The sequence below is a fragment of the Rhodamnia argentea genome, chromosome 8 (assembly GCF_020921035.1).
Source record: "Rhodamnia argentea isolate NSW1041297 chromosome 8, ASM2092103v1, whole genome shotgun sequence".
Taxonomy (NCBI): Eukaryota; Viridiplantae; Streptophyta; class Magnoliopsida; order Myrtales; family Myrtaceae; genus Rhodamnia; species Rhodamnia argentea.
Genome location: NC_063157.1, coordinates 26,301,017 through 26,312,981, shown reverse-complemented (window position 1 = coordinate 26,312,981; position 11,965 = coordinate 26,301,017). Strand labels below are relative to the sequence as shown.

At 40.1% G+C, this 11,965-nt stretch overlaps 1 protein-coding gene across 3 annotated transcripts in view; it reads right to left on the bottom strand.

The window, feature by feature from the left end:
- Positions 1–288: 288 nt before the first annotated feature.
- Positions 289–11,965, bottom strand: part of LOC115738228 (linoleate 13S-lipoxygenase 2-1, chloroplastic-like) — a 52,486-nt gene continuing 40,809 nt past the window's right edge. For 2 of the 3 annotated variants that reach the window (XM_048284632.1, XM_048284633.1), the window contains exons 2-9: positions 4,088–4,356; positions 3,153–3,390; positions 2,645–2,965; positions 2,314–2,399; positions 2,039–2,149; positions 1,581–1,885; positions 1,173–1,439; positions 289–1,089 (exon numbers count right to left, since the gene is read on the bottom strand). In XM_048284632.1, coding sequence (XP_048140589.1) covers positions 330–1,089; positions 1,173–1,439; positions 1,581–1,885; positions 2,039–2,149; positions 2,314–2,399; positions 2,645–2,965; positions 3,153–3,390; positions 4,088–4,356 — 2,357 coding nt within the window. In that variant the 3' untranslated portion in view covers positions 289–329. Of the gene's footprint in view, positions 1,090–1,172; positions 1,440–1,580; positions 1,886–2,038; positions 2,150–2,313; positions 2,400–2,644; positions 2,966–3,152; positions 3,391–4,087; positions 4,357–5,257; positions 5,621–11,965 lie in introns of those variants that run through there. The other variant, XM_030670795.2, reaches the window with a different exon arrangement.

Here is an 11,965-nt window from a genome sequence, read left to right as displayed (position 1 = left end):
TCGAACTAACCATTTACCCAAGTTTTTACATTCTGCATTAGTATGCAACGGTAGTGGAAGATGGTATTTATGAAGAAGATAGATGAAGTCAACATTAGATTTTTCGACCAAAAACTAGAACTAAAATTAATCTTTTGATCATAATTACTTACATGTCGGTGTCAAATGACAAATTAGATCATAAAAAGAATTAAGGTTGTCCACAAATTAGGATGATCACACTACCATCGGCATATCCCAACACCCCTCTTATTCTACAAAATAAAAAGAACCGTTATTTATTTATTTATCTGCGACCACCATTGCCGTCGCCACGAAATGTCCTATCCTCAAATGGAAATGCTGTATGGAACTCCCTTCCCGGTCACACCAGGCTCAGAGAACGGCTTCAAGAGCTCATATGGCACGATCCCAGCTCCGTTCCGATTCTTAAAACTTTGGTCAGTGTTCCTCGCATCGATGATGCCGTCAAACTCCTTCAGCCTCTCATTGAACCTCTCGAATGCCACGTTTATCGCCGGCTCCTCCGTCCATGCCAGTTCTGGATATTGTCCCAGGTACTCCTCATCCGGTGAATGGTTCGACAGAACGTCGAGGACTGCCATCACCTTTGTCGCCTGTATCTGCGATGGGAAGCAATGGAGGAGCGTGTCCTCAGGCTTATCCCAGAAGATCTTGAGCTCTTCTTCCGTCGGGTCCTCGACGGGCATCTTGGTTCGGGCAATGGTGGGGCGGTTCGGGAAGTAGCCGGCATAGGTGTACTGGCCGAAGTTGACGGCAGCATGATGGCCGGAGGCGACCCAAACGATGGTGGTGATAATGTGGATGAGGTCAGATGGGCTCTTGAGGTCGGGCCACCCGAGGGAGTCTTTCTTGTCACCGTGGCCAACGGTCCGGATCTCGGTCCACCAAGATTGGAGCTCCATGTCCGACACGATACGGGTCGAGTCGGGGTAGTAGTGGTTGACGTAGCCGGTGACCCACTCATTGATAATGTCCCACAAGAGGAGGCCGTCGTTAGCGAAGGGGTAGTCTTCGATCGCTAGCTTGAGGCCGTGAGGTTCCGTCGGGTCCTCCATCGCCAACCCCCTGGCAAGAATTGACACGATCAGAAAAGGAATGGCACACGTGACGATTTCAGTTACCATAAAGATGCAATTGATGTGCAATACCTGCTGATCAAGTCATTGGGCAAGCCTTGTAAGTCGAATTGCCACTGCTTGTCGTAGGCGACAGCGCTGAGCTCCATGGAATACTTGCCGGGAGAGAAGGTGGTCTCAATAATGCCGTCGCCGTTGATGAGATTCCCACGAGCCAGAGCATTGATCTCCATCGTGTACCGGAAGTGCGGTTGCAACAACTTGTAGATCGGGTGCATCTCGCTCAATTGCCGGTTTGTCGCTATTATGTAGGGTTCCGTAGCACAATGAGTCCGTAACCTGCGACGATCGAAACCGTGGAAACATCAATTTTTAACAAATATATTCTTCGTTACAACTTTTCACAGTATATTTCGATGTAATAAATCTATGATTTAGCTTTTTGCTCGTCAAAAAGTAATGCTTGGCTTAGTTTGTTACCAGTGGCTGACGAGCTGATGGTATCCAGAGTCGTGGGCGAGGACATGGGCCTTGGCGAGCCGCCAAAGCCACATGCCGGTGGAGTGGCATGATGGGGTGAACACCTGCTTCCATTGCGGCTTCCCGTCGACGGTGGGCGGCCGTGTGAGCTCGATGGCGAGTGGCTTCAACGTCTCATCCGGGGTCAAGAAGAAGAGTGTCCTCGACCCATAGAGGGTTGTCCCCTTGAGCTGCCTCACTTTGTTCACGTACGGTAGGAGCAGGTCGTGGTAGTCTAGCATGAACATCTTCTTTTGCTTTATGGCCTGCACGGAATCAAATTGAACCGAACCGAAAAAGTCGGGTTCAGGTCAAAATTTCAAAAAATTAGGGGGGGTTTAGGATTTGGGTTTATGCTCAACCCTAGAGTGCGAGGAGGTTCTATCGGGTGATACTTTGTCGAGGGAGTATCTTCCTACCTCGTCAACTGTCATGAAGCCTTTGATTTCCCTTTCGATGATTTCTGTCGTGATGACCGATTCGGGCGGACCGTAGATCTTAGGGTCGAGCTCGCTTCTCAAGGGCCATTCCCGAGTACACATTGTACTACCACTTATGAATAGAAAGTATATGCCCAACATGGTGATATCAAATAATTTTAATCTTCTAAGAGATTAATTATCAATGGACTAAAATTAGTTGAATCAGAGCAAACTATATACTTGAACTGTGTGCATATACATATAATTATTACCGTGACCAACTGGATTGTGTAAGGGTTAATTCCTGCTAGGGTTTGACGAGCGAACTCTTCATCACTAAACCAAAAGAATTTGTCTCCTGCAGGGTGAAACAACACGGATAATTACTATACATGAGAAATCTTGGAGACATATAGTTATCTCTTCCATATATGATAACTACTACATTGACTTTTGTCTTGTGATTGACTAATAATGTATTTTCCTAAAGAGAGAATGAGCGATGATCATGTTACCTTATGTGAGACAGCTATCCAAACAGACTTGGATAGGGACATAAAATCTTACTAAAGAGAGAGGGAGAGGGAGAGAGAGTTTGCTTACGCTTCATGGTTTCAGGGGTTTCGAAGCGCAAGACATCTTCGGTGGCATCGGCGACGGTCTTGACCAGCCGAGGGAAGAGGTCCTTGAGGAAGCCTTGCTTCGTCAACATGGGCACGTCGCCAACTTCATTGAAGAGCTCATCGATGGCGGTGAAGTTGGGGAACCCCAGGTCGGTGTCGACTATTGCCGTCTCTAGCGACGGCAACACCGCATGCACCACCGAATACACCGTCTTCGCCGAGAACGTCAATTCCTTTATTGTAGAGAACTCTTCATCTCGAGGCACGTATATGCTACTGCTCTTCGATTCCGATTGTGGATCCGCTTGATAATATATGTGCATGTTTAAGGACTTGCTATTTTTGGACGGCACTTCCCGCCCGTAAAGAACTTTATTCAATAATCTAAAGTATTGTTTTTTTTTTTTGGGATAAGGTATAATCTAAAGTATCGTTGTGTTAGTCATTATTGATAAAAAATAAAAATAAAGAAACATTTCTCGACTCACCGGTCTTGCACCGAGGGCGCCCGGTCCGGCACCTTCTAGGGTACGGAAGCTCTTGGCCACCAAGCACCGGTCTCTTCTTATCCACGCCGCTGTCCGGATCTCCGAGGTCGTTGTACACATCGTAATCGTATATCCTCTCGTACGACTTTCTCTCGCCTTGGCCGTCCCCACGCAGGATCACCAGCTCTTCCTCTCTCAGTCTCCTTAGCCCGCTCGGCGTTTCCGTCGGTAAATAGCACTGCCCCACAATAGCCACCAATAAAAGCCATCAGGCTCCGGATAAAATCAACCTAAGTAATACATTACGGTGATAATCGACTTTCTCTCTAATTAATTGTCTGATTTGAATTGATTTTTTTTTCAAGTTTTGGTGTGAATAGGTCAAAGATAGGGCAAGCTGTTTTTTTTGTATTATTATTATTCTTTTGATTCCTTTTGCGTCAACATTGAAAAGGACACTGTGAGGGCTAGAGAGCCAAAATATTTATATGAACATAGACGCTTTTCATGCGCATGCATTGTACCTTAGTTTCACCAGTCAGCTTTCGGTTCAATTCGAGAATCATAAACCAAAGGAAGTAACAATTAAACAATTGTGGAGTGTGTGATACTCTTTGGAGATTATAGCTAATTAATCGAGATTCAAACTTGCATTTCGTGAAACATAAGCTAATTGATTCGCTCGCTCTCGGCACAACCAATCTTGTTTTTAATAATCCTCTCCTCGTAAAGCGCCCTTCAAGTGCGTCAACACAAATATATACGTGCATCAAAACCCTAATTTTCGCGTAACACATATTTACATACTATCTATGTAAGTCATATATCCTAAATGATCTGGATCTTTTGATATGTGTAAGAAGCCTAGTGTAAAATGAGGAAAAAACTCCATAAGTGAAGAAGAGCCTCTTATGTAGCTATGGGTATGATCTGACCTTATTGGTGAAGAAGACCCTCTTCTGTGGGTTGTCGAACTTGGAATGAACCCATGAGTTGCATGTGATGTTAACTGGACCGCCTACGAACCCTTCGAGGACGATGTCCTTGAGGTACATCTCCTTGTGGTGCTCATTCTCCACGAGAATCGCCCCGACCTCCCCGAACTCCTCTCCGACCTCGAACTCGTGCTCGTATGTCGCCTCCTCCGTGCTTTGGCTCTTCTTGTGCGCGTACCCTTTGATTGTGCCCTTCTCTTGTCCCGTCTCTGCAAATAAAGTTCAGGACTGTGTTTAAATCTTCAACATCGTGGATACAAGAGATCAATCCTCTGTATATCATAGCAGGAACGAAACTACAGTCGGCTCTCGCACACCATGGCATATTTCTTCCAAGAGATAGTCTCTCTCTCTCCCTCTCTCTCTCACCTTAAGTGGAAGGTCGAGTATAGCAAGGGTAAAAAGTAGAATCCATATGGTCTATAATATGTCAAGAACTTGATATGTACATATTATCTTGATAGCGCCTTTTTAAAAACGTTAAGAATTTCATTAACCAAAATAAAAAGTCAAGAGCTCAATTGATGAACGATCGAAACGTCAATGACCAATTCTAAGCCTATTCCCCAAGAAAACATCACGTTACATCATATATTGAAGATGTATATACCAACTTGGCTTGATAATTATAGAAGAGCTTCTCCAAGTCATATATTAGTCGTAGATAAATTTCTAGACTACACAAGAGCATGCCCACACGCGCAGATATATAGATATATAGTCTAGCTGTGGGGCTTAAGAACAAGACAAGAAAATTGTACCTCTCACATATAGTACTAAGTAGATTAACATGCATCATATCTTTTAAAACAAACCTTAATCTAACATCCTTGTTTGTTGCAAATTGTGACTTCTTCTCCAAGCCTAAAAATAGGTATTTGAGTTTGTAAATATTGGTAAAAATACGTATATAATTCTAAATATCGCTGTTTTGGTACTTTGAAAAACTTCAAATGTTCCACTCAAATAAAAGTCAAATTGTGAACGTGGTAAAAATCTCCAAAAAGTAAAAGACTACGTTTCAATCAAATTCAGCCAATTTCTGCCCCCGCTTTCTATTGCAAGTTTGGGTTAACTATTTCAAGGTAAAACTGAATGCTCAATACTTACTGGGGTCAACCTCTGCACTAACAAGCTCCAACAAGAGTGTTCTTCCCACCAGATCAGTAATCATATTGACCCCTCCGAGTATCCCGATTTCCGAGAACAACCCACCGGCGCTGGATTTCACGGTCACTACCGCTTTGACGGACAGCGACTTCTCGATAGCGGCCGGGCTGGCAACCTCTTTGATCTCACCGCCATTGCCTTGGCTAGATGGCTTGGCTAATGGGACCAAGGTTGGGGAGGCAGGTGGGGATTGAGGAAGCTGTGGCTTCAACATGATGATGGTGGTGGCGATCGTTTCTGGTTTGCTCTTGAAAGAGAGAATGGTGCAGACAACAAGTGCTTAAAAACAATGCTTATCGGGACTTTGGTATGATGGGGTTTTGGAGAGTTGTCCTAGTAGTATTTATAGAGGGAGAGGAAGAAGAAAAGTAGGGGCACTTGCCTTATTGTGCCCTAAATGCATGGACATGGCATGTGAAGATGAAGCAGGGAATTGGAAGGGACGAGGAAACAAGGTGGTGGACAAGACTTGTATTCATTTGAAATTTGACTTTATGTGACTGTACGGTTTTGGCGCAAAGATCTTTCAAATGCTTGGAAAAAATCAAAGTATCATATGTGAAGGAAGAGCTCGTATTGGATCCGCCCGGAAAAATCCAGCTGTACTTGACCCGACCCGCCAACTACTAGTCCACCAGCTAAATCGTCGAGGCATATTGCCTTTTCTTATGTTTGACAGAGTATTAATCGGCTCATTATCTTTGTTGAGGTCGTACCGCGTCTTTCTTGAATTATTGCTCGTCCTCCGTTGGTTATCTTGACGCAACATGCATTCTTACGCTCGTCATAGATGGCGTGCGTTTATTGTCTGATTGGAGGGTCAAGTTAGCAAGGGTTATCGCTCTCAGGTTGCTCGGTGCAATTTTTAGTAATGTATTATGATTTACGATATTTCACGTAAATCTTTGTCGCCTCACCCTCCCGAAACTACAGTTTTTTTTTTTTCTCGTTTTTCTTCAATTAAGTTTCTGAACATGAATCTAGTGGTTGAGAATTTTAGAAGTGACATGAATAGGGTTTCCAACTATAGACTCTTATAGAAGGGTCCAACTAATTGTCTGGCTCTACTTGTTCTTGAGAATAAGACTAGTGGTTGAGAATTTTAGAAGTGGGACTCGCAATAGAACTTCAAATGAATTCTCTTCTCTGATAGGGTTTTTCTTTTGAACTCGTGCATTATCCACTCTTTGCTGTTCATAGGACGACGACCCGTTCCAATGTCCACCACCAGCAACATCATGGTGGACGATATCCGAAGAAAGTTCAAAGCCGTACCAACTCTTGCAATTTAACCTCGGCTTTCTAATATTTATGAACAAGTTTTTTCGCCTGTCGGTTTCGGGGAATCGTGTAAACTTCATCTTTAACATAATTTAATCATGCACGCACGATTACTGACTTGACAACTTTTCAAGTACATTCTTCAATATAATTTCATATTCGTAATTTAGATGAGCGAGCTTTGTGATATCATAAGTCCCACGTCAAATCGAAGAGATTTTCTCGAGTGATTTATAAGTAAAGACCCATCCATAAATATAAGGAATATCTTATATGGTGATCCACATGGATAGGAGCCATTAATATTTTTAATCATGTGAGCATGTAAGAGATGACATTAAATGGGCTATGATGGGTAGTGTTAGGGTTTTTTAGCGGGTATGTTGTTAAGTTAGAAAATAATATTATAATTTGTATTCAAATATTTTCGTGAACGTTGAAAATGTTTTTCATTCATTTATTTATATAAGCAATACAACCAATAATTTTTTTAAAAAAATATTTCTGAAGTTAATTATTTTACGCAAGATAAATCGATCATTTTCTTGACCATTTACGCAAGTTTTGTGGGTCCCCCACTCAACGCACAACATAAATGAGAATTCCAATGTCAAATTAGGGTTTGCTGACACGTTTTTGCTGAAGGACAACGCCATACACGCATGCCTCCTTCAACCTTTCAATATTTCATTGAGAGCTTTGCATTTTGCTAGGCTTTATAGAGGTGTGTGCTTTGATGGAAAAATTACTGATTCAATCTTAAATTTTATAGTGCTAAATCTTTTGATTGTTCCAAAAACATTTTAAATTTTTGCATGGATTTTAATTTAATGATTCAATTTTTATTTGAAATTGTTAACGTTCAGTTCAATTTTCGCCGGTCATCTACGTGACATGCCGCCGATCCGACGAATGAAGTTACTCGAAATGACATCGTTTTGGGTGACTTTGTGAATAGGTTTAAGATTTAGGGAAGATGCTGTGCCGGGTCCAAGATTATCCATCAATGGCATTTAACATGAGGTGCATGCATTTGGAGTCACCAATTTGTCAATGTACCGACCTTTTTGTGGGGGAAAATCTTTAGTTTGAAAGAAAATTCATCAATTGATCATGTAAAACATGTGGGACATCCCCTTGTTCCAACTTTTGGAAATATTATTTCTAACCGCTTGATACAAAGTAAATGGCATGTACCTATAAGACGGCTTAATAAAAAGTGTCGCATTACATCAGGTAATGCTAATGAGAGTAGTGGATTGATTGAGTCGTTTGATGGGTCGGTTCGATCTCTGTTAGATGGATGACATGTCTTACAAATAGATTATGCACTAGTAATTTAACATTTGTAATATTGAAGGATCGATTTTTTTTTTTTTTGTTTGCTCAGTTTCATTTTCAAGTCAACCAAGGAGAAGGGGATTCTCCATAAATTCCTTAACGCATGGGACATTTCTATCAGCATATCATCCATTTCATCATAATGAGTGTAGAAGGTTCTACCTCATTATCTTCTGATTCTTTATTGGCCATCAAGCATAGGGGAAGCTTTTTTTTTTTTGTTTTGTTTAAGTCTTTCCCTTTCTTTTTTAACCTTTAATATTCATTTTCTTCTTCTTACAGTCTTTGCTATTGCTTCACCAAGAAGTGAGATTTTACCAAAATGGTGAAAAATCCTTCACCAAAAAGTTAGTTCTTGGTTTTTCATATGTAAATTTTATTGCGCGGAACCAAGCGATCGAACAATAAATAAACAGAACAAAAAAATAAATCAGATACCGGATATACGTGGGTTGGTCGTAGAGACCTACGTCCATGGGCGACCAAGAACTGAATTCCACTATAAAACAAGCGATACAATTCGGAGATTACAAACCACACTCTCGTCGCTCAAGCACTCTCGGTGTTTCCCAAGCCCCAATTACATTCAATAGTGCACACAGTTGTTTAGCTCCCAACTCCTAGCCAAATAATGTCTCAACCTCGCAAATGAGTTAAACATAAATTCTTACCACAAGAATTTCTCGACTAGAACACAAAATTATTGATGCAATTTCACGGATAAACCCACGCCAAGCACTCGTTCAAGGACAGCGCTTCAAGACTTCGTTGGTTGCACTAGTCCAAGTCTCCGTAAGAAATGTCTCCTGATATATACTCTATATATATGCATGAAGGAAACCAACCTGACTTGAACAAGGAAATGTTGAAGTCAACTCAAACCCATACACGGATATTCACGCCTTTTGGTTCAGTGGATATCATTCAGAATCTTTTTTTTTTCCTTGGACGACTCTAATAGCTCAAAGGGATAAACATCCGTGGATAACAAAACAGAGTTTGTTCAAATCTTGATCGCTTCTTCAATGTAGAAATAATGTGTTATCTTTCATGATCAAGACATATTTTTATTCAAAATTTGGATTTTCGTTTCGGCCTGAAACTTGAGACATATTTTAATAAATTTTATACAATATTGAGATGTATACGTATTAGACATGTTGCTCTAGCCCATTGATATTTCTTGTCATATTCGAACTTGTTGCTCGACTACTGTAAGGAGCTTCTTTGCTGTTTAAAATTTGAATCGTATGATAGTCACCAATTAATTAATGGAGGTTGTCTCTGTTTATGCATTTGTGCTTTTTTTTTTTTGTAGTGAATTGTGAGAGATATTTACAATCTCCTCTTGTACATTTTTAGGTTAATTTACATTGGCATGCCATTCATCCCAAATGGTGGACATAATAGGATATAAAAATATTCGGCTTTATAATTGGGATTCACCGAATTGTGAATAGGATATAACAAAATGATTATATGTCATATCATATCATATTTAATCTTATCTTAACTAAAAATTCAGACGACTAGACCTAATCTTAGAGTGTCCTTCTGCCATAAGGAGAACTCAACGCTGATGAGTGGCTCATGCTATATCTTCTATTGACTTCCTGATTACTATAATACCTAAAATTACAAGTTATAGAGGATATTTTGCTGCCTCCGAGCAAGGATTTAGCGAATGTTATTGGATATGGAATTTGGTGAGAGATGACAATCCGCGGTTAGTTTTTGAATCACTGATTCTTGAAGAACTTCTAGATCTCCATGTCAAGAGCTATTAGGTTCTGGAATTGTCGATGTGAGAGTCATTAGGTTCTAGAATTATTGCTTGGTTGTCTTCGCCCGTTAGTTATCTTGACATAACATGTGTTCTTAAGCTTATTAAAGTCATTATGCATTTAATGTTGGACTTGATGCCAGGTTAGTAAGAGTCGTCGCTCTCGGGTCGCTCGATATAATCTGTAGACATACGTTGTAATTTACGAAATTTCCACGAAATTTTTGCAGTCTCACCCTTCCGAAGTCAGGTTTTTTGGCACAAAATTCTATATCTCGACTTCCTTCAACTGAGTTTTTGAGCGCCAGTACACGAATCTAGACCACTTTTGCACAATTTCGTGGCACACGATATTGATAGGGTTTCCATCAAGGGACTCTTGTATAACGGTCAAAAAAGTTGACCGGCTCTACGTGAGACCTGTATGCGTTCCAATTAACAAGACTAGTGGTTGAGAATTACATAAGCGGTCTCGCACGGAAGCTTCAGATGAATTCTCTTTCGCTTGGGGAAGAAACTAAAAAATTGGCTTAAATGCTCATCGCACGACGCAGCGACTCCCAACCTCATAGTGGACAATTTGAAGGGAGTTAGAAGACTTCCAACTTATGCAATTTAAACTAATCTCTACAATCATGTCTTTTAGCTTTTTGATTTTGTGGAATCATGTAACTTCCTCATCAACATAATTAATCATGCGGACGTGATTGGTACGACAACTTTTTTATATTAAAAATGTGTACAAAAGAGAGAAGTTATTCGAAAATACGGAAGCAAAAAAAATTGTATAAGAAATACTTGCACAATATATTTAGGTATATAAATGAATATACATATATGTACACATTGAGAGATATCATAGTGTCAAGAATGCGAATCTTTGAAAAGAAAAAATAAATAAGAAGGCAATCTAATTTTTACATGACAAATCATTTTCCAAATTAGAAAGGGAAAATTACGGTGCCGCACTTGGAAATCTCTTCACTATCTATAACAATATTAGAGTTACAAGCTTCAATGTTTTTTTTTTAAGCTTCACCATTACAAGCTTCAGCGTTTTTTTTTTTAAACCTCAACATTACAATTACAAAAGATGTCGTCTCAATATATAACAAGAGTCCGGGGCATACACAATTATAATGGAAATTACAAGTATATATTAGCAGTAAAAGATCTATGGTTTAACATTACTTTTCTCTATCAGACTCTACAGCTCCATTAATCTCCTACTTGGAGACCGATCTTCAAAACAACAATAATCTATCATATACTTTGCTCGTCTTTATAGCCCAAATTGTTCTAGTGCCGTGGTCCCCCTCATCACTAACCATGGAGGCCAACCGAGGCAATGCACAACCTCGGTTTCTCGGTGGTGATAACATTTGTTAACATATCTGTTGGATTTTCTACACCAAGAATCTTTTTCAATGACAATGTCCTATTATCTATCTGCTGACAGATATGATGATACTTTAATTCAATGTGTTTTTTCTTTGAATGAAATATCGAATTCTTTGCAACACAAATAGCAATCTGACTATCGCTGAAAAGAACACTTCTATTCCTCTCTTTGCTTAACTCCTTTAGAAAAATTTGCAACCAAATCATCTCCTTACTTGCTTCATATATTGCAACATACTCTATCTCGGTGGTTGAGAGAGAGACACATATCTAAATCTAGACATCCAACTTATTGCTGTGTCACCTAAGGTAAAAACATAGCCTAATTTGCTTTTCCCGTTGTCTAAGTCACCACCAAGATCTGCATCAACAAAACCTTATAAAGTTACACCCTTTTTCATGAAACATAATAACATATCTGAAGTGCCTCTCACGTATCTTAATAGCCACTTTATAGCTTCACAATATTTTTTTCTAGATTAGCCATGTATCTACTCACAACTCCTACCACATGAGCTATGTCTAGTTTGGTACATACCATAGCGTATATTAAACTGCCAATAGCGAATGCATAAGGCACCTTAGCCATGTACTCCAGCTCTTCATTTGCCTTTGGTGACTACTTCTTTGAGAGCTTGAAGTGACTTCCTAAAGAAGTTATGGTTTTTGCATTGTGAATTTTGAATCTTTCCAGCACCTTTTTGATGCACTTTTCTCGAGGTAACTTTAGAATTCCTTCGGATCTATCGTAGGTGATCCTCAACCCAAGAAACCGATTCGCTACTCCCAAGTCCTTCATCTCAAGCTCTTTTGACAATTATTGCTTCAATATGTTGATATCC